The sequence below is a fragment of the Clytia hemisphaerica genome, unplaced genomic scaffold (assembly GCF_902728285.1).
Source record: "Clytia hemisphaerica strain Z4C2 unplaced genomic scaffold, Clytia hemisphaerica genome assembly, whole genome shotgun sequence".
Lineage (NCBI taxonomy): Eukaryota > Metazoa > Cnidaria > Hydrozoa > Leptothecata > Clytiidae > Clytia > Clytia hemisphaerica.
Window position 1 is genome coordinate 423,560 of NW_027103417.1, and position 28,000 is coordinate 451,559.

General features: G+C 35.9%; 2 protein-coding genes across 2 annotated transcripts in view; both read right to left on the reverse strand.

The window, feature by feature from the left end:
• LOC136797671 (regulator of telomere elongation helicase 1-like) overlaps window positions 1–25,996 on the reverse strand; it is a 39,551-nt gene extending 13,555 nt beyond the window's left edge. The window contains exons 1-22 of the mRNA XM_067054259.1: window positions 25,834–25,996; window positions 24,989–25,196; window positions 24,715–24,805; window positions 24,217–24,298; window positions 23,823–23,883; window positions 23,100–23,169; window positions 22,679–22,763; window positions 22,371–22,436; window positions 21,603–21,732; window positions 21,217–21,261; window positions 20,720–20,792; window positions 20,409–20,509; window positions 19,938–19,996; window positions 19,156–19,233; window positions 16,274–16,367; window positions 13,834–13,969; window positions 12,657–12,897; window positions 11,294–11,449; window positions 9,864–9,950; window positions 8,968–9,128; window positions 7,867–7,990; window positions 1,175–1,606 (exon numbers count right to left, since the gene is read on the reverse strand). Coding sequence (XP_066910360.1) covers window positions 1,175–1,606; window positions 7,867–7,990; window positions 8,968–9,128; window positions 9,864–9,950; window positions 11,294–11,449; window positions 12,657–12,897; window positions 13,834–13,969; window positions 16,274–16,367; window positions 19,156–19,233; window positions 19,938–19,996; window positions 20,409–20,509; window positions 20,720–20,792; window positions 21,217–21,261; window positions 21,603–21,732; window positions 22,371–22,436; window positions 22,679–22,763; window positions 23,100–23,169; window positions 23,823–23,883; window positions 24,217–24,298; window positions 24,715–24,805; window positions 24,989–25,196; window positions 25,834–25,935 — 2,682 coding nt within the window. The 5' untranslated portion in view covers window positions 25,936–25,996. The remainder of the gene's footprint in view (window positions 1–1,174; window positions 1,607–7,866; window positions 7,991–8,967; window positions 9,129–9,863; window positions 9,951–11,293; window positions 11,450–12,656; window positions 12,898–13,833; window positions 13,970–16,273; window positions 16,368–19,155; window positions 19,234–19,937; window positions 19,997–20,408; window positions 20,510–20,719; window positions 20,793–21,216; window positions 21,262–21,602; window positions 21,733–22,370; window positions 22,437–22,678; window positions 22,764–23,099; window positions 23,170–23,822; window positions 23,884–24,216; window positions 24,299–24,714; window positions 24,806–24,988; window positions 25,197–25,833) is intronic.
• Window positions 25,997–26,407: 411 nt separating this feature from the next.
• On the reverse strand, window positions 26,408–27,877 carry LOC136797676 (phosphatidate cytidylyltransferase, mitochondrial-like). Its single transcript, XM_067054263.1, has one exon. The coding sequence runs from the start codon at window positions 27,788–27,790 to the stop codon at window positions 26,798–26,800; it is 993 nt and encodes a 330-aa protein (XP_066910364.1). The 5' UTR covers window positions 27,791–27,877; the 3' UTR covers window positions 26,408–26,797.
• Between the last annotated feature and the right edge of the window lie 123 nt (window positions 27,878–28,000).

Sequence of the window (28,000 nt, forward strand, 5' to 3'; positions counted from 1 at the left end):
GCTATTGGCGGCTATTGACGACTATGGTCGAAAAGGTGTATTAGGTGGCACGTCCTGTGCGTCCTAGGAAATTATTAAGAAAACAGTACTAGTATAAGTTGGTGCTGTCAATGCTTTGGATAAAAAAACCAAACGTACTGAAACCATTACGATATCTTACACAAAGAACTTTTTACTCCTAAAAATTAGAAAAATAAGAACAACCATATCTCAGTCAAAATATATTGATTCTTATATAGTCGAACGTGCTCAACGCACTGGGCTCAACTTCAGTGGCTACAAATTATTCATAGGCCCAATTGTAGACCCCCAGATATTCACCCAAGGAACAAGTGTGGAAAATTTCAGCCAAATCCGACCATTTTTGAAGTCTCCAGGCTGCCTCAAAGTTTTAGCCTCGTCCCCAGGCCCCAAAAATCAAAATTTTTAAAAAATGAAAAAAAAAACCCAGATATTCACCCAAGGAACAAGTGTGCCAAATTTCAGCCAAATCCAAGCATTTTTGAAGTCTCCAGGCTGCCCTAAAGTTTTTGTGACAGACAGACAGACACAGACACACAGACATTGCCAGATTGTAGCTCAACTGAAGTTGAGAATACACACCTGTCTCACATCCCCGGTGGAACTTTTTTCCTCAGTGGGGATAAAAATTCCTATTGAAATCCCTATGGGGATAGAAATTTCATTGTTCCAAGGTTATAAAATCCTGTGGGGATGGGTTCGGAGTGCAATTTTTAAACATGGAATTTCGAATGAGGACCAAATCAAAGTCAATTTCCAGTGGGGCTGAAATCACAGGGTTTTTTTCCCACTGGGGAGGAAATTTTTGTCAAACTTTCCAGTGGGTCTGTGACAAAAGGGTGTTTATATAAAAAGCGTTTAGTGTCTTTTGTATTTGAAAGGAAAGGAACAATAGGCCTCAAGACTGATTGTACCCTTATAACGGCGTCTCGTAAGACCTAAAAACCGCCAATTTTTAAACCCATTCAAAGCCGTTAACAGAGCGCGGTGGTCCTGATTACCCTGTTCTGATCGCAGACTTCTACAAAACCGCAGGGAATATAAGGAGCACGAATCTGTTAGTGGATGCTAGAAGCCTATGATTACCCACGATTCCTTTCGACCGTGAAATAGCCTACAAGACAAAGAAAAAAAAATACTGGGTCCTACTTACATTTCCAACGATTTTATATTTTTTCGTTTTCACCACAGTACTGTTGGTAGTTGCTCCCGTGGAAAGATTTGTACTACTTGTTTGCAGCGTGGAAAAATATGTGTTATTTTTATTCGCCGTTACTGCTCTATTGTTATTATTCGTTGTAGATGTTGTATTAAGCGAGTCAAAAATACTTGATTTTCCTTCCTTTTGATCAGATAATAACATCAAAGAGGTCGAAGCACTTCCCTGGTGCTGTCCAGCTTTGTTCGGTAGATTCCCAAAGAAACTGTTAGAAGTATTGTTGGTTGATTTATTGAATCTCGGTAGTTTTGGTTTTTGGTTCATACAGCAATCATCGTTGTTGCCACAATTGTCAGTATTTCCGGACGCTGTTTGGATATCGTCATGTTTGCGCTTTTGTTTCCCACAAGGCTCTAAAAGACCCATCTGAAATGGAGAATAAAATTTTTACCAGCAGAGTAACAACAGCTTCTTAGAGGAATTAAGGCTGAAAATAGCCAATAAATTAAGCCATCACTGCATTTTTCTTTTAGTTTTTGTAGCACGTGATAGTTCAGTAGAATATGGTTTCACCTTGAAAAAAAAGTTACTGAACTTGAAAGAGTTAATTTTCAAGTTTTCAAGACCCTCTAATTCAAAACCGAAAAACGACGATGACAATTGTGACGTCAATAAAAGAAATTTATAAAAATTGACGTCAAATAATAAGTTAGAAAAACAAAAACATCCAAAACTGCAGGTGGAGTTCAAACATACTCTTTCACAGCAAAAACTGTGCTTGCAATGCAATTTTCATTCTTCTTTTACTTGACTCATTTTCGAGGAGGACCTCAAAGTAGAGGCTTTCGGAAGAAGAAAAGGGGACAGAGGTGGGTAAAGTGAGTGAGTTTAAAAATACTCTTTCACAGCAAAAAGCGTTCGTACACATCAATTTTGGTTAGTCTTTTCTTCTCCCTCTTAAGTAGTTTGAAAGGAAGACCTGAGAAGACAGAGTCGTAAGAACTGCAAGAGCGAGAAGAAAAGGGGACAGAGGTGGCTAAAGTGAGTGAGTTCAAATATACTGTTTCATATCAAAAAACCGTGCTTACAATGAAATTTTGGATGGCTTTTCTTCTTTCTTGTACTCGACTCATTTTCGAGGAGGGCCTCAAAGTAGAGGCTTTCGGAAGAAGAAAAGGGGACAAAGTGGGTAAAGTGAGAGAGTGTAAACATACTCTTTCACAGCAAAAAGCGTGCTTGCACATCAATTTTGGTTAGTCTTTTCTTCTCTCTCTTAAGTAGTTTGAAAGGAAGACCTGAGAAGACAGAGGTCGTAAGAACTGCGAGAAGGAGGAGAAAACGGGACAGAGCTGGCTAAAGTGAGTGAGTTCAAATATACTGTTTCAAAGCAAAAAGCTTTCGTGCACATCAATTATGGTTAGTCTTTTCTTCTCCCTCTTAAGTAGTTTGAAAGGAAGACCTGGGAAGACAGAGGTCGTAAGAACTGCGAGAAGGAGGAGAAAAGGGGGCAGATGTGGATGAAGTGAGTGAGTTCAAATACAATCTTTCACAGAAAAAAGCGTTCGTGAACATCAATTTTGGTTAGTCTTTTCTTCTCCCTCTTAAGTAGTTTGAAAGGAAGACCTGGGAAGACAGAGGTCGTAATAACTGCGAGAAGGAGGAGAAAAGGGGGGGGGGTAGAGGTGGGTAAAGTGGGTGAGTTTAAAAATACTCTTTCACAGAAAAAAGCTTTCGTGCACATCAATTTTGGTTAGTCTTTTCTTCTCCCTCTTTAGCAGTTTGAAAGGAAGACCTGAGAAGACAGAGGTCGTAATAACTGTAAGAAAAAGGAGAAAAGGGGGCAGAGGTGGGTAAAGTGAAAGAGTTTAAAAATACTCTTTCAAAGCAAAAAGCTTTCGTGCACATCAATTTTGGTTAGTCTTTTCTTCTCCCTCTTAAGTAGTTTGAAAGGAAGACCTGAGAAGACAGAGGCCGTAAGAACTGCAAGAGGGAGAAGAAAAGGGGGCGGAGGTGGGTAAAGTGAAGTGAAAGAGCTCAAAATTACTCTTCAAGAGGGAGAAGAAAAGGGACTCAGCAGTGGTGGTCTAGTGAAGGGGGAGGGGGATCAACTGAATCCTTTCACAGCTAAAAGTTTAGATTAGCCTGACCTCTGAGTGTTACTAAAACTAAAGTATGTCCAGATATAATTGGCAGTGGAAACAAGAAGGCCTGTAACTTTTGAAAGTCAAATATAATTATGGAATTTTTATTTGCTTGTTTCAGAGAATCAAAAGCGCTATATTTGAATGTATTTTTGGTTGAAAAATTCGCGATTTTCAGCGGTTAAATTTGCGATTGCAAAAATTGAGCTTTTTTTCTACTTATGCTATAACGTTTATTTTTACACCAGTGGTAGTTCAACCTTAGGTTAAGAATTTTTTTTAATTTCAAGGCGAACAGAATAGTCCTTCGGAAGATATGGGACCCGAAATACCCCTTGGTAGCACTTTTCTGTGAAATATCGTATCTCCAACTTATTACTAAAAACGGGGGTTATGTTATCTTTTTTGAACAGTGCAATTAAAAGTTGGAAAGTGTTGGTGCATTGGTATTATTGGTATCATTGATTATTTCAAAACTAAGTGAAATCACAGTATAATTGTTTTTATTGAAAAGATAAGCATGAACTTATATTGCCTTTGCTATTTTTAAGGTATTAAAGGACTTTGCTAATTCCCGAAACACTAAACACAGTTTGGCTATGAGGTCATTAAAGAGATCGTTAAATGTGTTATGATCGAAAAACTGTTTTATCATGTCACTACCCCCGTTTTAGTAATAAGTTGGAGATTTGATATTTCACAGAAAAGTGCTACCAAGGGGTATTTCGGGTTCCATATCTTCCGCAGGACTTCTTTGTTCGCCTTGAAATTTAACAAACTTCTAAACCTAAGGTAGAACTACCACTGGTGTAAAAATGAACGTTATAGCATAGGTAGAAAAAAAGCTCAATTTTTGCAATCGCAAAGTTAACCGCTAAAAATCGCGAATTTTTCAACCAAAAATACATTCTAATATAGCGCTTTTGATTCTCTGAAACAAGCAAAAAAAAAAGTTACAGGCATTCTTGTTTCCACTGCCAATTATATCTGGACAGACTTTAGCCACACATGGGTCAAATTCCGTTTTTTTTTCGGTTTCCGATATGAAAAATGACGTGATTTTGACCCTACGCATACCAAGAATACGTATAAAAATTAATTTTAAAAACAAATGGTTTTTTCGAAAATTCCCTTTGAACGTTTAATGTTAGACACTTGTATAAGTATTTTAAGGGCAATTCACCACCACATCACGCAGTTTGTTTTTGTTTTCATTTGCCTTAGTTATTCAGACAAAATCGCACGGATTTGCCTCGGTGTTACGCGCATGTTGTTTGTGCCTTCTCTCTCATCAGTTCTCATAAGTTTGAATTAATTTTTTTTCCAGTCGAGGTCACGTGATACTCTTTATCTCGATCACTCCACCTCAATTGGAAATTCCCGTATGCACCCTAGTAATCGAAGTTTTAGAAAAACAATAAAAAACCGTGTTATGTAAAGAACGACAAATTTCATAAAAAACGACAAATTTCACCATCCACAACACCGACCGAAAGTGACTGTACCACCCTACGTATTCATTCCTCTTTGTTTACCACGGGAATTAACTACATGGTTAAAAAAAAACATATCAATGCAGTATTCTTTAGAGGAACAGACTGTGTAGTGACAAATTACCCCTTTAAGATACGCTTTACGAAAGATAAAGGTATATTATTATGAGCTGAAATGCCAAATTTCGTATGACAAAATTTAAGATTTCTTAACTTTTTGTGTTTTAAGCCTAACATGTTCCAATTTTCACCATTTTGTGAGTATTTTTGTACATTTTTCTAAAATAATACACGTTTTTTTATTAGAACCCAGTTTATAAGAGCATTTAGGCTGAAATTCGTCGAAAAATTAAGAACATTGTAAGAACAGCCTCAGTTTGGAAAAAAGTGACAAGAAACTACAATGTTTTCCTCTTTTCAAGCAGTTTAACCGAACTTAGGCATGGATTTTCTAAAATCGAGAGTCAAATATTTAGGCAAATTTTAGGTGTTCTAATAAAAACAAGTAATACTTTAATGGACCTACCTATTTATAAAACGAATAGTTAGAATTTAATGGAAGTAATGTATAATTTTAAATTTCGATTTATATATCTATTGGAACGGAGAAAGCAATTAAGAAACGCATCGATGTTTAACGGTGAAAGAAAAATAATATCGACACTTTAATCAATCATTCAGAGAAAATTAAAACTGAGAAAATCTCAAAAAACCGCTTTTTTCGGGACATTTCCGGTTCTAGCGGCCGGAAAAATTTCTTTTTCGAAAATTGGGGCTCTGTCACATTTTGGGCATTGCCATTTTACATCATTGTGCAAAAAATCATGAAAATCTGTCGAGTATAAGTTGAAAAAATGAAGGAAAACGTTTTACACGGTTTTCGGCTGTTTCCGGCGATTTTTAAGGAGTTCCGGATTCAAAGGATGATTTTTTTTGGAAATCAAACGATGCTAAGTTTTTGGGCATCATCATAAAGAACATTTTTCTGTAAAGAAACAATTAAATAAGTTGAAAAAATGTGACGGAAATGTGAAAAACGACGATTCCGGCACATTTCCGGTTCTACAGACCTGAAAAAATTTTTTTTCGGCAAACGGTTTTCGACACCTTTTCGGCAGTACTAATGTGCATCTATGTGCAAAAAATCGCAAAAAACTAATGATAAAATCTCGAGAAAATCTCAAAAAACGCTTTTTTCGGGACATTTCCGGTTCTACCGGCCGGAAAAATTTTTTTTTCGAAAATTGGGCTCTGTCACATTTTGGGCATTGCCATTTTACATCATTGTGCAAAAAATCATGAAAATCTGTCGAGTATAAGTTGAAAAAAATGAAAACGAACGAAAACGGAAAACCGTTTTACGCCGGTTTTCGCCTGTTCCGGCGATTTTTAAGGAGTTCCGATTCAAAGGATGATTTTTTTGGAAATCAAACAATGCTAAGTTTTGGGCATCGTCATAAAGAACATTTTTCTGTAAAGAAACAATTAAATAAGTTGAAAAAATGTGACGGAAATGTGAAAAAAACGACGATTTCCGGCACATTTCCGGTTCTACGACCGGAAAAATTTTTTTTTTTCGGCAAACGGTTTTTCGACACCTTTTCGGCAGTACTAATGTGCATCTATGTGCAAAAAATCGCAAAAAACTAATGATAAAATCTCGAGAAAATCTCAAAAAACCGCTTTTTTCGGGACATTTCCGGTTCTACCGGCCGGAAAAAAATTTTTTTCGAAAATCGGGCTCCGTCACATTCGAGGGTTTATAGTAATGCACCTTTGTGCAAAAAATCAGAAAAATTGAATGAGCCAATCTCGAGAAAAGTTGGTAACTAACTAACTAACGAACACGGGTTAATTTATAGGACCTCCACCCCACCGGGGTAGGTCCAAAAAACGTGTAGTTGTTTTAGGGTCCACAAAGCCTAATATTTTGGCCATCCAAGCCTTAGGTTCTTATTTAGTTTTTTGTTATAAAGAACGCGTACAGTACTGTAATTACGAGAGTTTCTTTTAAGTGGAATTCAGTTAATTCAATGGAATTCAGTTAATTCAAAGTTAATTTAAGCAAATTTGGCTGATCTGTTCAATTCTGGTTACTGGTTATGTTCTTATGATGTTCTTATAAAAAAACATGGAAAGCGCACTTACTTCCTTCAAAATCTAATACATTAATCGAATAAACAACTTGTTTAAAATGAAAGAAATGAGAAAGTCAACTTTTTACCACAAAATGTACTTTTGTAATGCAAGCGATATTGATACTGTTATCAAAATTGTCAACCACAACAAGTAATTTCCTTTCGGTTTAAACCACAAGTAGAAGTTTGTTAAAAATTGTTCAGATGTACTCAGTTCAGATTCAGAATAAATTATTGTGTACTTATCAAAAGTCTAGAGCAGTTGACTGCTTGCACTAGGCAGACTCGGAGTACTAGCTTGAGAAATTTAGCTAGTAGCCCTGTCTGTCTAGTGCCTGTAGTCAATTGTGAAGGATGATACTCTAATAAGTCGATTGTGAGAAAAGCAAGGGTGGCGATTCCGATACTCCCCCTGTAAGGGGTGGGGGTATCGGTCTGGCAATTCGTGTTTTGCCTTTTTTTCTTAAAGGTTTTGTAAACCCTACTTCATACTACATATTTTATCAAATAAAAATTTTCAGCTTCCATTGTGATTCAAGTAGGCATATAGTAATCTGGGCAACTCTAATCTAATTTTTCCACCATTTCACAAAGATAACAAGTGAAGTTCATAATTCTATCCCACATGGGTATTTGTACAGGGATATCCTGCGGGTCAATACAGTATAACATTTCTTCATTAATACTTTTTCCGTTAGTCAAAAGTAAAAAAAGAAAGAAAAAAACTGACACAGGTTAAATTGTCAACGGAAATCGGGACAACCCTTCCTATCCGTAACGTCAGTGCCTAGTACGATAACTGGCATACCATATACCCATGGGTTTTGTAGCGGGAAATCAGACTTCTTTAAAAGCTTTAGCGTGGGCGGCCACCACCCCACCGTCAGAATATCAGATAACCAACTTTAACTTACCTTTGAAGGAATATCTTTGAAAAAGAAAACCAAATCACGTTGCGCTTGACCGAAATCTTTATATTCACGTATCTGTTTCTTGATCCATGTCGGTAAGTGGGCTTTGGAGTCTGCGTATTTAAACCTGAATGTATGAAGGACGAGGAAAGAATATTTTCAACCGAAAGTCTACAAGCCAATCTAATACAAATTTTTCTATAGGCTGCTGGTAAGTTACAAACTTAACTCAATGAGGTTGAGCAAAATCTTCAGGGTTCAGCTAAATTTAAAATTCCAAATCATTCGAGTATATTAATTTACTGTATATCATCATCGGCACCGTGTGTTACGAATACGAGGTAACAGTGTCAGGTATCCTACAATCAAAGTCATAATATTTGAGAAAAAAGGGAAATTCCCACGATATCTTACAATGACAAACGATTTGGAAGCACTCTAAATTAGGTTGGACGGGTAGAGTTTTAACTCTGAGTTTTAACGCTAGACTTAAGACTTAATACTTAAAGTCCAAGAATGGTCCAATAGGGCTCAGAATATAGCCTGGAAGTCTATAAACCCCTCCCAAATTGAAATATTCGAATAAACTTATCAATTTGCCAAAAAACGATATATATTTTGACCTAGCCTGGAGATCCATGCTATGATTTCTTATTATTCTATATACTGATGGCGAAATATATAGCATGGTATGGGCTGAGAAATTGAAGTTTATAGATCCTAATAATGATTGAAATGACAGCCAATAAAATTTTGTTATTGTTTTACTGGTCACACTTTCTTAGAGAAAGCACAAATTCCGAAATTTGGATTTTATTTTAGTAAGTGAGGACAGCGCTAAATTCGAATTTCTCACTGTATTTCCCACAGGTCATACCCGTCCTGCATACATCAGATTATAGAAATACAGGACGTGTCTCCTGTCTAATTTTGAACGAGATTGCATCATAGGATAGAAAGTAATGTCCTAATAGGGGCCTTTTTCAGAAAGGCTCTTTATATTTCCTTCTAACTTGGAAAGAATTCTCTTCATATCCCTACGCTTCCTTCAATACCTTTTCTGCCAAGTCAAATTCAAAGTGTAGTAATAGAGTTCAAAAATACCTTTCATCACAGAGCAGGATTGCACCATAATCATTGCGATGTCTTATAACACGACCGATAGCTTGGTTGACAGCTCTCGAAGCTTGTTGTTTGTACCATTCACGTCCTTTGATGCAAACTCCTTCTTTCTGCTCGTCCAAATATTGCATCTTCAAAACAACCTGACCAATAGCGCAAAGTACTATTAGTGAATTCCAACCTCGTCCCCGTGTATCCCGGGCTATATTTACGTTACTGATTGACGCCAGAGAATTATATAGCACTATCAGTAAGCATCAAAAAGCTGATAATACACAGGGAACGAGGTTGAGTGCATTCAACAAATCCACAGTTCTTAATGGCCTGTGTTCACTTGCGTTATTTTTATGATCACGAATGCTCATCGTAATACTATTAAGGTGATTTCTCACAAATAGTTGTACTTCGTAAATCATTTGCACTATAATCTTTGGCGATTGCGCTTTTAAACACAAGGTATCGACGCTATTTGTAAAGAATTGAGGCAATTTCATTTGTCTAATCCAGCGTAACGGTTGAAAAAAAAGTTGAAGTACACTCAACATTTCTTTTCAAGCGTGCGCGATTTTGTAAAATTATGACGTAATCTTTTCTACAGAAGCTAAAGTCAAAAGTATGATTGCTAGAGCAAGCTTATAGAGTACTTAGAATACACCTTTTCGACCGTAGCCGCCAATTTCCGCGCGGGCATTTATTTGTCCGCTTTATCCCACTAAAGCCGTCCCAGTCCTTTTTTCGCACCTACAGACATAGAAAAATGCGTCAAAAAAGGATTGGATCGAGTTTAGGACGATAATTAGATAATTAAGTGGCACGCGCTTGACCGCGCGACTACAGTCGAAAAGGTGTATACAGGAAACAATTTTTCACACAAATACCTTGGGATCATGTGATGGTGGGAAAGGGAGGCCGGTTATTATGACACCACGCCCATTCGAATCTGCAAAATCAAGACCTTCGCTAACCTATGAATATAAAATGATGAAGAGCAAGATTTCAAAATTGTCATGGTTCAGATTACACGCTTGGGGACACGAGCAGTTTTTTTCGCGTTGGTGCAATGCAACATGCTCCATCCCACCAACCTGAAACGCTTTCTCGTGTCTCCAGCCCATTTTTCTTTCTACCAATAAAAGTTAAATCTCACTTTTGTCTCAGGGACAAAATCAGCGTGTCTTTTGGGCATTTCCCTCACTTTTTGTCCCATGAAACAAAAAAAGAAACCATGGGACACACACTTCTTTTCTTGTGTTGGTGGGATAGGCCATGTTGCTTGCACCAACGCGAAAAAGCTTCTCGTGTCCCCAAGCCTTAATAGCTTTTCTATCTTGCAAATTTCCCACTAGAAACCGGCCAAATTCGCATAAACACCCTGAAAAAGGAGTTGTACAAAACCCTTATAAGAATTCTGCATTACACTTTAAAAGGAGGCTGGACAAAAAAAGATCTGTCTTTCGCACCCCTTGGGAATTAATTGTCCTCTAGCTCTTCAAAATTTAGCGAACTTTGTAATTGACGCCCACTGGCAAATTTTCAGAATTGGTACTTTACGTCATTTTATGAAGAAGGGTAGCATAGTGCGGAAAGGGGTCTGACCCCCCCCCCTCGTGGCATCCCCCTAACCTAGAAAAAAGCCTATCCCCCAAGGATTTTGAACAAATATAGCTAACAAATATATGGTGAAATATCTTTAGACAGAGAAAGCGAAATAGTAAAAACTTCTTTCTTCTTTTTGACTCAGACTACTCTAACAGAAAACTTGCTTTCATGAAGACCAACTTTCATAACAGTGATCATAATCTACAACATATATGTAAGCCCCCCTTCTTTTCCCTTCCTTGGTTGCTATCCCCCCTTTTTGATGAAAATTTCTGAACCCCCTTCTTCATTCTTTCGGAAGGTGTTATCCCTCCTTAAGAAGGGGGGGGTCCGAACTATGGTATTGTACAGGCTTAATGAACAAAAAGTGGAAAAGAACAACCTTTTCATCGACGGACTACGAAGGGGCTGTTCCAGAAAAAAACCGTTCATGGGGGGTGGAGGATGAATTGTCCAGGGGTATTGAAAAAATACCAAAAAATTGCAATGTCCAGGGGGTAAATTCCAATGTCCAGGGGTAATTTTTTGTGTCCTCAGGGTTGATTTGATGTTTGTCCAGGGGTATAACCAGTGTCCAGGGGGTTAAAAATCAAAATGTCCAGGGGTAATTCATGAAAAAAATAATATATCCTCCACCCCCCATGAACGGATTTTTTCTGGAAGAGCCCAATGTATGGTACATGCCAAGTGAATGAAACAAGGATCAAACCTTTCCACGGCAAACAGCAAAGAAGATAGCTCCTTTCAACGAAGGGTCTTGAACTTTCTGATAGAATTCTTCCATCGTATCACTCAGACCTTGTTTCCGCCTCGGCTCAATAAATAAACCTTTACTTTGGCTCAATCGGTTCCAGATGCCAGCTTCCTGGAATGAAACAAATGAAACTTGAAATAAAAAGTAATCAAAAATGATATTGATAATTTGTATCGGCAAAAAAAATAGCTTTTGAGCACTGTGGATCGGTGGGTTGCTAAAGTGAAATACAGTGGAACCTCAAATTAGCGGACAACATCAGGGAAAAGGATTAGTGTCCGCTAACTAGAAGCTTTTTAGAAACTTTTTAATTATGGCTATAAATTTGGAATAAGGTTCTATTAAGGGGTTAAGTATGTAGTAAACTTTTCTAGAGACCTTTGAACATGGAAGAACAAGAGAATGATAATTTACATGCAACAATTTAGTTTTTATGAATCATAGTAGTCTTGAGATTCCTGTAATTTATCACTTCTACGACGTAAGCAAATTTAACGACTGGATAAAGAGAGTGCTCCAAACGTCTATAAGCAATTTGTTCAATGAAACTTTGAAGTGTTTAAGAAATAAGTAGTTTGGATAAATCAATCTTGTCTGTGACCAGTTTGACCGTCGATGTCAGCTAATTAGAGAGGGAAAAAAAGTAGGGTTTTGGTCATTTCATGCAAAAAATTTTGTCCCCTAATTGTAATTGAGCGTCCGCCTTTTGGAAACTTTTTTATGAGGATATGACTAGGAAATGGCCGGGGAAAATATTGTCCGCTAATCAGAAATGTCCACCTTTTAGAGTGTCCGTTAATTGGAGGTTTTATCGTAATTTTTAAAAAGAAGACCCAGTAATGAGTGTTCCTAATTTTGTTTGACAACGTGCATTCTTTAGGTTACTAATACAAACAGAAAATATACTTAGAATGGTTGTTTTTGTGCAAAAACCATTCAGGAAAGATTTTTTGAGATGACCAAGATGTATACAAACATTTAGATTGAATCTTTTCCGAAATCATTAATTCCGAGGAAGATTTCAAATTTTGAGCTCCATTCTGGGGCCAGTTATATATAAAATAAGAAATTGATAAAAAAAATGTGAAAGAAGCACTAAGTTAGCCTGGGAATCCAAGCGTTAAAATTTTTCCACAGTCTAGCTTATGATATTTTTGCTGCTTGTTTAACGCTTGGCGTAGGTAACGCGCCTGCAGGGGGATTTTTCCCTGCAATGCAGGTTCAATCTGATTGGCCAGAGCTTTGCGAGGTAAGGTGTTTTTTGTTTTTTCTAAAATTATGAGCTTGGATTCCCAGGCTAGCACTAAGTATATAATACCTGCCATTTGGCAATTACCATGTCCATCACTGGGTAGGATGGGAAAAACACCAACAATCCATGCGGTATAATGCGCGATAAGTTGACAACCGTATTGCCAAGACTCAATTGATATTCTGGCGTTGAACGAAATTTGTATGAAGAGTTAAGTTTCTTTCCGTCTGGTCCTTGAGGAATTATACCAACAAACACTTGATGTTGTTTTATGACATGGTCATTTTCAAGTTCAACGTTGAAAGGGCTAAGATATTAAACATATATAAGATATAAGAATTAAACGCTTTTTTTATAAGAATTTTTTTTCATTTCATCATGGATATTCTTAACTTTTTTTGGGTTTATTAAGAAACTTTTTCTTTTCTTTGATGCGTATAAGAAGCGTAAAAGTCGACAAAAAACAAGCAAAAAAGGGCTATGAAAATTTTTTCTCTGCGTACGTACATTTTCCTTTGACCCCTCCCCTCCTCCTCCCCCTCCCCCTGTACGCAAGCATACGCTTTTAAGAAGACCCCCTCCCCCCTTAGTGCGTACGTACTATGTGGACGGCCCCCTGGTGCGCCTCGAGCGACACTCTCAAATTTTATTGATATGACGTTCTAGCCTCTCGTTTATGTACGTCATCAAAAGTAAAAAAAATATTTGTTCTTTAAGAAGGGCTCCTATAGATTCTTCCCGATGACCCAGAATTTTAAGTTTGCCTTTCCTCTTTACAATGACAAAAGAATTCATCGAAAGTTCACATTATTTTGGACCATCAAACCGTTATACTTTTTTCTGGGTCACCCGGTATATTTCGAAAATGACCTCACTCAGGGTCAAGAGAATGAATTTTGATTTGAGTATTAAAAAAGTATTTAAAACACAATTTTTAATCTCCAAGCATATGCTCAAACATCAGTTTTTTCAACTCTTCTCGTGCCGCACGAGCACAAATGTTGAGTGATTCTTTTGTTTATTTGGCTTATCAGCAGCAGAAGCACGCTTCCTTAATATATCATATTAAAAGACATAAAAGACGACTCTTTTCATCATGAAAATTAAAAGTATTCTTTGAGCTATAGTATTTTGAAAAACTTTCAGAAAATTGCCCACAAATTATCCCATGAGCTGTCTTTAAAATGCCTTTGGCAGCAAGCTCCTTTAATATATCATAAAAAAACTAACTTCTGTTACTTACACTTGAAGTTCGTATTTGAAGGAAGGAATTGGGGAAAGTGTACCACTGGTCAAAATCAACGATCTTACTCCTTGATCCATCAAATCTCGCATTGTTAACCCAGGGTTGAAACACCAATAACTTAATGTGCGAGCCGCTAGAAAAAAAAGACAAAATAAAACGAAAATATATCTCCTATTAGACGCGATCTATCACTTGCTAAAAGAGAATAATATATGAAGCGCCCACTTCTGGCTGAGCTTTCCTTATTGATGACGCTGAGTCCAGTCTATTAAAAAGCCTTAAGTGGACCTCGGGCTAGATAATTCTAAAAAAATGGTTGAGCCTGGAATAGGTGAAATAGGCATTGTTTGAAGCGTTAACAGTGTTTGTCTCAAACTCTACCGCTGCTCACTTTTCCATGTACTGCCAGAACCCGTGTTTACATATTCCCGTGATTAGTTTTAAACAGATTCCGCAATAATAACAATGACAATGGTTCAAATGTTTATAGACTATTAGTGCATAAAGCAGTGTCTAATGTATTTAAGTTTTACTGGTAAATGTTACTTTTAGGGTACTAACTGCTATGAGGGATGGTTTCAAGTCAGTCAAATGTTACTATTAGGGTACTAACTGCTAAAAAAGCTGGTCTTCTCCAAGTCAATAAGCTTTTAAGAGGCTACAAAATCAGGTTAACTCTTTAATTCATCATGATTTTCGTTATGTTACGCTCGTCAGCAGCTTATTGTTTTTAGTTTCGCAGCATTGCAACGTCTTCTCAAGCTTTGTACCCAGTCGTTTGTCAAACGATGCAAAAAATTTTATTTTAAATTCGCTTTTATTTCTTGGGCTTTATTTAGACCTAATATGTTGAGCAGACTTTTAATTTACATGTTGGGCTTTGTATTTGTTATAAAATCAAATAGAAAAAAATTAGAAAGGTTAGTGTCTAGGGTACTAACAGGTTTCAAATAGTGATTAACTTGCGTGGCAGCCACTCAAATCCACTAAACAGGGCAGAATAGGGGGGGGGGGTGTCAACCTGTGAATAGCCAAATGCAATTAGTACTGCGGGGTACTAAGTGCAAATAGGGGTGGTGTCAACCAGTGTCAACCTACCAGTAGTCAAATGCACTTAGTACTGCGGGGCACTAAATGCAAATAGGGGTGGTGTCAACCTGTAAATAGCCAAATGCACTTTATACTTTTGGGTACTAACTGCTAAGGAGTGGTGTGTGTACTCTCAAATTTTCAATTTTGCAGTTAGTCATCATGATGTCTGGTACTAATTGTATGACCCCCCCTCCATTTTCGATTTTCAAGTAACACTGAACCGACATAAATAATTAAACGCAAACAAGCTAGATGCTGAATGGACCTACCTGATGATGAAAGTTAGATAGCAATGCAAGGAGAAAAATGAAAAAAAATCAGTCAGAAAACATAGCGTTTAGCGAAAATGCATAACACAAGAAATTCATCATTGATTGATGGTAGGGGGAGAGGGAAGGGTTGTAGGGAAAAAATAAATAGAAAGTTCTGGTCGCAAAAATCAGTTTTATTGACAATTGAATCATGCTTGATGGTGAGCATTGTTATCAATAATGTTTTTGTGTGAAAAACATTATAGAAATATAAGGAAAAAATCCAACGAAAATCTGCAAAAACGGCGATTTCCGGAATTTTCAACCGGAAAAAAATTTTTCTCAAAAATCGAACTCGGCCATGTTTTGAGCATTGCAAATAAGCATCTTTCTGCAAAAAATCAGAAAAACTATTGACAATTGAATCATGCTTGATCGTGGACATTGCTATTAATAATGTTTTTGTGTGAAAAACAACGAAATATAAGGAAAAAGTCCGATGAAAATCTGCAAATACGGCGATTCCCGGCATATTTCCGGCATTTTCGACCGGAAAAGATTTTTTCTCAAAAATCGGACTCGGCCAAGTTTTGGGCATTGCTAATACGCATCTTTGTGCAAAAAATCAGAAAAAACTAATGATGAAATCTTGAGAAAATTCCAAAAAACCGGTTTTTCCGACATATTTCCGGCATTTTCGGCCGGAAATGATTTTTCGAAAATCGGGCTCCGTCACATTTTGGCCATTGCTATTTTGCATCTTTGTGCAAAAAATCAGAAAAAACTACACGCTTTTTCTTTTATAAGAATAACTTCTATAAGAATATCAGGGTGAGATTTCGGGTTTAAAACAATAGGCCTATTGTTTAGAACAATAGAAAAATAAGAATAATGCTTACCCTCAACCAAAGTACGCTATTCTTATAAAAAAAAAGCGTGTAATGAGCCAATCTCGAGAAAAGCTGGTAACAGACGAACGGACGGACGAACGAACGAACAGAGAGAGGTTAATTCATAGGACCTCCACCGGGGCACCCGGAGGAAGGTCCAAAAAATAAATCGTAGGATGAATTGTACAAATGCTGTCCGCTTACAATCTGATCCAGTAGTATATTTACTGCTCGTCCAAACATTTACTGTTTTTTGTTTTGATTTCTCCTCTTTCTTCTTTTCAACCTGTATATGAACCTAAAATGGCGAAAATATACATTTTTTACTTTCCCTCAATTCACGGTATCTGGCACCCAGATGGTGAAATTTTCATCCGACACGCTAATACTCTGAAGGTCGGGAAAATATTCAACATCTGGAAGGTTCAGGAAGGTTTAGATTACGGAATTTCGTAATACCGTGTCAAGGATTTTGCAGTCTGGTAACCAAGCCCTCGTTTTCGGGGATTGGCCTGTCCAACCAAAATATTTTTAGGTTAACGCGCAAGGGTAGTTGAACCCGACTGGGGATGCGGAACATCAAAGGTCGACTATCATTCCTCACCGATGGGTCAGAATAACAGACAATTTTCAGTCTGTCTTCACAACATGGGGTGCTGACGAATTGTATAAATATATTCCAAAATAATTGTTTTATAAAATCCTATATGAAAACCTATATATAAGTATAAAGGACCTTCTGTAAAAAAAACAGAATGCTTATTATTCGTATTACCATTGAAAGTACATAAAAACAGAATGCTTATTATACTTATTACCATTGAAAGTACATTTACACATTTACACGTTAAATATAGATTCTGAAAAGAATTTTGCCGCCTGATTCGTTTTTATTGGAATAGTTTTATTGAGAGGCTTTTGAGCTGACAAAACACATTGACGCTTCTTTCAAGGTTGTGTTTCTTCAAAAACACCAGCTGCGTAAGGTCGCACTTATCATTTCATCTCTCCGTTCACTGCGTTCTAGAAACAAGGTTCTCACATCTCTATGGAGTAGATGGACTACATTAGCCTTTTTTTTTAATCTTTAACCGGGGTATTCTCATTGCTTCGCCCTTAATAAGTCTTAAAATATCATAATATTTTTGATAAATGGCTCTGACATTTTCTTTTCTCTACAATAGACAACGGAAACAACATCTTGCAGGCGTTTCTAGGCAAAACAATACGAAATAACAAAAGGAAACTAGAAAAGCTGCATTTTAGGCTACGTGGAAAAAATGATAAGTGTTAAATGAGGAGATAAAGCGAATAAAAGAAACAACAGAAGGCACTAAAAATACCAACTCTTTTAGTATTGGTATTGGTATAAGAAAGCACTTTCTTACAGCTGATTACTTTATTTCAGCCTTTCGGTTTGATAAGATAAACATGAAGTGTTCATTTGATGAAGGCATGATAACAAACAAATTCAAAGACCAGAATGATACAATTTCACGCGACATTCAAATGCTATGGAAGCCTCATATAGTGTACATGTCAACATTGCACATCCTAATTGGCATATTTCTTCTCCTTTCAAATGCAGCTGCCATCGTTGGTATCATCAAAACAAATCGTCCTATCAAAGTTCCTCAAAAGATCTTCGTGTGTAACTCAATATGTGGCTTGCTGACAGGGATCACCGTTCCTGCTTTCTTCTTCACAAGTGTCCTGGTGCAGAACCAATGTTTCATTGAATCCATCGTTGAGATTATCTACAACACTGTCATGGTGTCCGAAACTAAATTCTTAATCACCTTTTCAGTGGCACGTCTTATCGGCGTGAAACGCCCTTTCTACCAAATCACCCATGAAGCAATCAACAAAATTGTGGGCGTTCAACTCACAATAGCCTGCTTGGCAGTACCTGCAATATCTTTATTCTTAAATGAGAACTCTACAATCTATTGGGTCATACATGGTTTCATGACACTGGCACCACTCGGCATTCTCACCATTTTAGCGTCGCTTTTAATAGTCGGTTTGATGGCCAGACAAAGGATGTCCACAGCAAATAATAATAACATTGCCAACAACGCTATTAATAACTCAAATCAGGTCGACTATCATAGAGTCAAGAAGCCCGTTCTAAGAGCCCTTTCCATCCAGATAGCATACATTGTTTGTAAACTACCAATGACTCTCTTTTTATTCACAATGACGGCACACCTGCCCGAAAACGACCAATCAAAACTTTCCACGCAAATACAAAAAGAAGAGTCAGTTCGAGCAGAGATTGTTGCGCTATTCTTCTATATGCTTTCTGAGTTTTATAATGGATTAAACTCTTGTCTATACATGATCCAAAGTAAGGATATTCGTCGGTATTATTACAACTTGTGTTTGAGAGTTCAACGGAATCGAGTTCATCCATTTAACAATCAAGCAAGTGCTTCATAATAGTTTTAATATCAAATATCAAAGAAGGACCTAGCCTGGGGACCACTTCGATAACCTGGACGGGACTGATATATGGTTCGGTGTAATATGGCAGACTTTATTTTTTAACTTTGCCTGAGCACGCAGCAAATACATACCACTAGATCCAGGTCCTTTTTGGAACAAAACAAAACAGAAAACCATGACGAATTGACCAATTTTTTGCAATTTAAGATGATTTATTTAAAGTTTTTATCATAATATCGAAAATTTTGAAGGGGTTTGGAAATATATTCTATTGTTTTGGTGGTGGTTTACGCGCAAGGGTAGTTGAACCCGACTGGGGATGATGGTATCCGATGGTATATTGGTCCGCTCCTTTAGAGCTTTAGCGTGGGCGGCCGCTAATCAGCCATAGGAATATCAGATAACAACTCAAGCATATACTACCTGATATAAGACCTTTTAAAGGGAATGCATATTGGTAGGAAGGTACACTGCAATACAGTGCATTTACTGACGATTGGGTTAGCATGAAACAGCATGTAGCGTTTGTCTGTTAAATCATTATTTCAAGATATTTCACTCGAATTTATTGTAATATTTCTTGAGCATTTTGTAATTTTATTTATTTCAATGTATTACGTTGCATAATGTCGTCGTACCTTATAAAATTTTCTGGTCGTGGATAGATCGTTGTTAGATTTCGAGATATCTGCATCAGTAGAGCGAGAAAACATCGTCTAAACAGAAAAACAGAAATGAAAAATTGAGCAGTAATCACTGACCTTTTTATACCCTGGACCAAGTTTCTCAATGGCAGCACTACTCAATAACGGTGTAAATGCATCGAGAGCGCTAGATCTACTTTCCCTCGAAAACTTTTGATGATGTAGCGCCGTTATACGTTAATTCTTAACAGTGCAATGGCTTCTTTACAGGTACCATTTCAAAAAAAACTTCAATCAAAGATGGCAGATATAGCTTGGTCTAGGGATATATAAAGGTCAGTGGCAGTAATCCTTTGTGGTAGTCGGGTAGTGAAATGGTACTCAGTCTAGACTTACTTGACAACCAAGACGATAGAAAAGAACAAGACGACAAAAGAACATCGAGTTTAAAGGCCCTAGTCCTTTCAGGCGTCATTTTTTGAAATATTGCGATAGATTTTACTTTCAATCTGGCGTTTGTGTGCAAACTACACGGCTCACGCGTAAGAAATAAGTGGTTTCATTTCCCTAGTCCCTTCGGGGCTTTCAACTCAACAACAAGGAAGAGGTTAGGAGCATTATAATCTACCTTCACGATCGTTAACGAGTTTCATTTCATACTTGATTAGTAATAAAATAGAACAAATGGAAACGTATAAACCTTTTCTTATCAATTAACCAGAGGGGTAGTAAAAATTGATATTGACAGGCTATAATGAGAAAGGTTTACAATTTACCCTTAGAACAGTTCCAAACTTATCCAACGCATAATTCTTCCCTTTAAAAGCTTTCGATTCTAAAAATAGTAGATGGGAAAGGTTGAAAGTGATGACGAGATATGAATTCTCAATCCTGATCATCTTCCTTTACTTACTAGGATAATCTCATAGACTGACAAGTATGCCATGGCCTTGAAATTATGGGTAATTGGAGATGATTTGTAAAATATTTCACTGACCAGAATGAAACTTTTGATAAAATCACATATTGACCGATTGGCTCGTTCAATTTGACTGAGATTTGTCCTTGAGGGCTGATTTGTCAAATAAAAGTAGCTAGTAACAGCAAAAAAAATTTGGTCATATAAGTATTTACTACTCAAAAATTTTCGTCGTTTAGGGAATGATGATGGACAAAGGGTTAAAAGAGATGTTTTAACACTTTTAAACACATAGATAACTTTATGCTTAACATTGTTTGAACTATACTTGTTCCTGTTAATACACCAGTGATTTTGTCAAGCGAATCCAGAATCTGGTCTTTAGATTGTTCGTTGACTTTCAGTTTGCTCAGCTCATCAAAGAGAAATCTAAAAAGTTAAGAACCTCATTATTCTATAGTGACATGTGGGTCTGAAAACCTTGCAAAAGTTGGAGTGAAAGAACTACTTCTACCTAACCATTTTAAGAATTTGTACAAGACACTTTCTTTGAATAGATTATGTATTGCTTTCGGACATTAAATCAATCAGATGCAAAAATGTGGAAAACAACCTGTTCAATAAAAAAACAATGCTTACGTTGCACTTTTAGTGGCACTGCCATCTTTCAGAGGAACATTCAATATCATTGTTTCGATTTTCAAAAATATTGCTGAAATTTTGAAAATAAAACACACAAGAATTAAAAAAACTCTTGCTGAAGTCACCAAAAACTATATACCGTAAACGTTGATCGTATTATATACCTTCGTTAAAAAAAAACAAAAAGCGATCTCAATATCCAACAAATGAGGAAAGTGAGTTCTCTATTCATCTACAATCTGTGATTAAAATTCTGACCATTTCTTAGAAAATCCCCCCTAAAAACTTGTTGATGAGAGGATTTTGTGGGTCCGGTGGCATGCTTCAGACCTGTCAACATTGATATTAGGGGGGGGGTATCTGCCACAATATTTAATCAGGAAATGCAGATGGGTACGATGCAAAAAAAATGCGCTCTCTTTAAATCAATTTAAATCAAGTGTTGGCAAAATAAAAATGTTTATGGGAATTTGTTGGTAAAAAAAACAACTTACATTTCATATGTGAAGCATCTTCGGCTGTCAAATCAGTTACCGATGCTACAAAAAGAATTGAAAATTAACACTACAAAGCGAAAAGAAAGTTTACAATTCTTAGAGGGATTTTCTAAGAGGTGCATTCTATACCCATTAAAAAATGATGGGGAAGCTATAAAGAGGCAGTTACCTTGGTAATCGTTTTGAGACAAAAGGAAGGGCTCATTCATGACATAAGCATTTTATTAAAAGATACATTCAGCAGGGAAATCATTACAGTGTTTCCGAAATAAGTGCTCGGGCGCTCTTTGGAAGGCGCTCATTGGGGAGTGGCGCAAAATGGATGAAATATGAGAATTATTGGGAAGTTTTCATCAATGTTCCCTTCAACCCCTTCATGGTACCTTCATCTAACACTGTGTTATCTTCTTCAGCTTGCATTAGTAATTCAACACATTGTTGGCAATCTTCGATACAACTCGCCAAATCAAATGATGTCAGATCAAAAGAAGCATTCGACTCACACACACCTTCCTATGGGATGAAAGATTATCAAAAGTGAATCTTATGATTTTGAGTAATTTGTCAGCATTAGTGAACTAATGGGTTAAAAATTATATCCATTTTAAAATAATAAATCTCTGACTATACACCGATTTAGAGGCTTGAATCCAGGCCCATAGTGTGGAAAGGGGTCAGATCCCCCTTCTTAAATGACCCCCCCCCCTTTCTTGGCACCCCCCTAACCTTTAAAAATGCCTATCCCCCAAGGATTTTGGACAAATATAACTAACAAATATATGGTGAAATATCTTAGAGAGAAAGCGAAATAATAAACTTCTTTCTTCTTTTTGACTCAGACTACTCTAATAGAAAACTTCCTTTCATGAAGACCAAATTTCATAACCTGTGCTTGAAAATAATCTACAACATACATGTATGCCCCCCTTCTTAAACTATCCACCCTTTCCTTGCTATCCCCTCCTTTTTCATGAAAATTTCTGTGCCCCCCTTCTTAAACTTTTCGGAAGGTGTCACCCCCCCCCCCCCTCTTAAGAAAGGGGGGGCGAAAGGGGGTGCGAAAAGGGGGAACGAACTATGAGACCAGGTCTTCTATTAAAAGCATTATTAGGGTTATAACTTGAGAATTGTCAAAAATAAAAACAACGTACGACATTATGTGCTTCGTCTAACAAGATGATGGTATTTGTGAGGTCAATACTGTGCGCTGATCTTGCCTAAGTAAAGAATGGAAACAAAACATTTATCATATGCATGAAGGTATACAATGTGTAAATATGTTCATGCAGGTTCATGTTTCAATTTTTGATTATCTCTACTTTTCAAAACCTTCAAAGAACTAGAACTAGGTTTCTTCAAAAAAAAAGGATCCACTAGAAAGGGATTGTCAGCACCACTTTTTCCGTGGATGATGACGAGAGCAGAAAATAAAATAAAAAGACAATGTAGATATTTTAACCTTGAAATCTAAGACGTAGTTATAAGGCATGAAAATGAGATCTGCTTCTTTCCTCAATTCTCGTGACATGTAATATGGACAAAATCTGAATGAAAAATCAAAAGAAGATAAATTACTGTTATGTATATAAATTGCGAGGAAATTATTTTTATCATTTTGGACTACATTCTGTACAACTATGCATTAACATGTTAAAGGGACATAAAAGTAGCAAAATTTAAACATTGCGCGATTCAAGGTGTCATTAAAGAGAACAATTAAAATCATGTGTACAAAACAAACTTGTAAAACAATTGAAACAATCAAAATCAGCCATATTTGTTTTGATTTTGTATCCCGCTGCATACGGTTTGTTTACAAATTTCGTCAGTACTTTTATGTCCCTTTAAGAAAAGAAATGATTAAGTTATGGGAGACAAACCGTTTTTCATTGCCCAGGTTAACCAAATCTTCTATATCCATAATTTCGTTTGGAATGACAGTTTTGGAAGCTAAAGAGAGAAGATAATATAGTTGGATGAGAACTTTTGCATACCATATAATATATGGGGCCGTCCATATAGTAAAATGTCGAAAACCGAGTACCCCCTCCCCCCTGTACGCAAATAACTATACCCCCTAAGTACGTATTTTTTCATTCAAACCCTCCCCCTCGGTTGAAGAAAATTTCGAATTCAAATTGTTTTGTTCGGACCTTTACTTCACATATGAAACCCAATGTTTATTAAGAAACTTTTTCTTTTCCTTGATGCGTATAAGAAGCGTAAAAGTCAACAAAAAAAAAGCTAAAGAGGGCTATGAAAATTTTTTCTCTGCGTTCGCACATTTTCCTTTTACCCCTCCCCCCCCTTAGTGTGTGCGTACGCCCCTATAAACAAATTACAAAATGGATAAAATTTATCAAGCGCGCTAGGACAAAAATAAAGCAAATTGGAGGTTTTAAGAGGGTATCTAGAAGGACAATTTCAAGTCCCCTGACATTTAGGCCCCCCCTCCTTAATCAAAATTTGAAGAGTTTTCCCTTGTTCATCCCAATCAACCCGCCTTTTTTATTAGACACCTGAGAATATTGACTCATAACAGTGTGTTTCTGGGTATAACAATAAATTGGCTGGAAAATAAATTAAAATTTCTGAATCCTCACCTTCAATATTGTTATAGTAAAAACATGTTTTGTTTGAAACTTTTGACCTGCACATGTGTACCTTAAAAGTGACCAAAAATTTCATATTGTAAAACGGACATCAGAATATTTTTGAAATAAAATAAGTTTTTGACTACATCAATTATAATGGAAAGTGACTAAAAGAGGGTAAAAGAGAGAGAACCTCACCCTTAATTTCAATTTTCAAATCTTCCTTTTTGGGGGCTGAAAGAGTGACATGGTTATATGATTATGTGCCTGACAAACTGGTCAATTTTTAGTCAAATGCTAGAATTCTTTCGACTTTTTGGTGAGGTGTTTGAAACTTCTATGGATTCTTTGACTGAAGAGCTTGGATAATCTAGCCTAATGCTTTACCTCTACAGAGTCTTACTTTTCCATTGTGGTTTTCTTCTTTCATCACTTCAGAATTGATGCACATCTGATCACGTGACCCAAGTACACAAATCTTTGGTCTAGGGTAACAAAATTGGTTACATTTAAAAGTAAAGTATATTACAATTTTTTTTAATTCAACTTCAATCGTGCTAGGCTATAATATAAACCAACATAAAGAAAATTAATTATGATGGATTTTCCTGCCTTTATAGTGTAAAACCTGTGGATTTTTACATTTTTTGAAAAATATTTAAGGTTTAAATCATAATTATTCCAACGAGATATTATTTTGAAATATTACATTTTTCCTCGAAAGTAATGCTGTTTAAATAGAACTAAGAGCCAAATTTTTTAAACTTCACTGTTCGAAAGATATGAAATAGTTTATTGGGTTATTCCAGAAGTAATTTGTACACCCTTTCTTGAGAAGTTCTATTTTGGGGGTCACACCTCCTCAATATAGGGGGTACAGACTATTTCTGGATTATCATACGTATATCTTGTATTTTTGAGTTCAGAAACAGCTTGTGAAATCTGTGAGTGAGTGCGTGATGCATAAATGATCTTTGGAATATCTGCAAAGCCTGTAAAGTTAGAAAACAAAAGTATGAAAAGATTCAAAAAAAGTAATTTGCATTAAGTTCCGTTCTGCTTTGATTGTAAATCTATTAAAATGCAAGGAAAATAATAACTTTACAAGAAGAAGTAGCCAAATATTCTGCACTAACACCAGGCCATCAGCTAAAATACAAACAAAATTAAAAAACCTCTCGTCCATGATCCTTCAGGATTCAATCCTCCAGCTGCATCATTCAACAGTGATCCTAATTCCTGTTCAAAAGCTTTGTTTTTAATGGTCCCAACTCTCTCCAATTGCAACCTTGCAGCATAAGTTTCTCTCCAGGCAAGTGTGGCACATAGTAAACAAAGTGTTTTTCCAGTACCAGTGGGTGACTCCAAAACACCATTGAACCCCTATGTAATACATATAGACCTTTTCATAAATTACGTCACAAACATCACTTGCCTCGTTTTGAAATTATTGCCTTATTGCCATCAAATTTTATTGCAACTACTTTCTATTCATATAAAAATCATTTAATGTCTCAAGGGATTTGATCACCTTGGAAATTGTTTGAATACGAGGTAAGTGATGTTCGTGATGTAATTTATGAAAAGGTCTATATACAAAACACAATTAATAAAATTTGTAAAGGCTTGTTACCAGGCCCAGTATTTATAGTACAACAATTTATCAAGGACCATATTTTTATAAGATTCCTATCCAACATATTAAAACTTATTCAATTATAAATCAGTAATATCATGGGAAAAAGGTGTACCAATAATTTGAAAATATAAATGTTTGGGTAGATAACTCTAATATGCATAATGCTACCTGAGAATGTTCACTTATCCTAAAACATGTTTTATTGCACTATATTGAAAGGAAAAAGGATTTTCATGTTTGGGTAAGTTACGCAATTTTCGTCATTATAGGCGAACATTCAAATCTGTAGAGGCAATCCTTTACGCAAATAAAACGTTTACTTCTATAATTATGTAACTCGAGACTTACATACCTTATTGGATACAAGTGAAAATGAATTACCTTTTGTAAGCATTGAATGACTTTTTCCATGTATTTCTTTTGACAATCGTAGGGTTCAAATGGAAAATCGACATCAATACCACAAATATCAACATTCACCATTTTTTCCTAATTATTCCAAATCTGCGTTAATTTCAATTAATTATATCAATTTGTATTTTCTAAATAAAATTGACAGGTATTCGACTTTAAAGTGTTTGAAATTCAAATGCAAAGTATTAGATTTTAAGATAAGATTAGAATTTTTAGCTTTGTTATTTTGCCTTCTGAGTGACTCAAAAAAACTTCAAAAGTTTGATGTATAGCTGTGTACCTGTGATGTGAATTAAATTTTATTTCATTTTTATTAAAAACTGTTGTTTTCATTATTTCAAGGACTTCTATGGTAAAATTAATGATCCAGGCTGAATTATATAGGTATTAGATGGAAAGTAAAAGATCAGTAAATCTAAAAAATGTAATTAGTGTAAAATGTTAGAAATGCTCAATTTGACACCCCCTCTTTGATGTACTTTGGAATCAATTTTGACTTTAAAAGCTGAACTTTTGAGCCATTGAAAGATTTAAAAAGATATAAGCCAAGTTTGCCTTTCTTCTTCTGTAAAATGTAAAATATTGTAGAAAATGAGGCACACCTATCAAACTCTTAATCAAATACCTAATTACTCAATTTTCTCAATCTCATATATTTTGGAACATTTCCATCATCAAAGTATAATTTCCAATATAACCGAGTCTAATATTAAAATTGAGTCTTGTATGCAAGTTTTTTAGATTGTGTAGAAAAGTTAAAGTAAAAACATATCGAAATATTCAATGAATAAATAAGGAATTTTGAAGAGCTTGGTCCATTACCAGCTGACGTAAGTGTAAAAAAAGCATTCAAAATTATTCTAATTTATATAACAAAATAATTACAAAATCTTTGTTTAAAGCATTCTCCTTAAAATTATATCATCAACAATCATTTTCTAATCAATCCTTTGAACATCTTTTTCATTTTCTGGCCACCGTAATAAAGTGATTTTTGGACACCGGCCGTAGTTGAGTTTTTGATAGTCTGTGTTGTACTTGAACTTCTGACAATATCACTAACAGCTTTGGCAAATGATTCTTTGATTTTCTCATTTGACAAATCAATAAATCGTTTCTGAAAGTCCTTTGCTTTGTTATTTAGATTCAAGTTTCTAAGAACTAATGTATTCAAATTCTTAGGAAGTTCTTGTAAAAGCTCAAATCTTTGAAGTGGGTCCATATCTTGTATGATAGAAGAATTGTTCACATTAATATTAGATATATTTTTCAAAATAGGGTCGTAGAGAGTATGAAATTTTTCTATGTTAGGGGTCACAATGTTTCTCACTTTTCCTTTATCTTCTCCCACAATCATCCTTGGATCACCCGTGTAGGAGAGACTGGCAATCTTGATGAATAACTCTTCCATTGAACATTTCTCATCCAATAAGAATATGGAGGTCAAAACAGCTGATTTAAGATTTGCTGAAAACGGTTTTTCAATAAGAGGGTTATCCAAACCTTTCAAAGTGTAAACTGGTTTGTGAAGCCTACCAGCTATATACAGGTCTTTCCATTCCAGTAAATCATCAACAAACATTTCCATATCAATGATACCATACTTAATTAAGCGATCATCAAATTCAACACATGTATTAAAAAATACACCAGCTCCAAAACTTCTTTGATAATCAGAAAGCCCTTTTGGTCCAAGGCGTTTGACTATGGAATAATGGTCAGGGTATTTTTTCAGGGTTTGTTGGTGCCATGAAAATGCATCATTTACAACAAATATGAAATCAATCATATTATCTTTGATAGACTGGTGCCCACTTTGTTTGAATACACCTGATCCATATGCACAAGCATAACGTATACCAGGAGAGAATGCAGATACAACATTTGAAAGATAATTTTTGGTTTCTGAATCTACAATACTCATTTTTCTAACCTGAAGGAAAAAATAAAATTATCATTTTTTGCCCTACAGAATCGAAAAATGAATTTTGACTTGATGCTTTTAACTATGGTTCAAATTTAAACAAGCAACATGCTGAACGGACCTACCTGGTGATCAAAATCAGATAACAATAGGACAAATAGCAAGAGAGTAAGAAAGTGTAATGAGCAGCTTGAATATAGGCACTTTTCT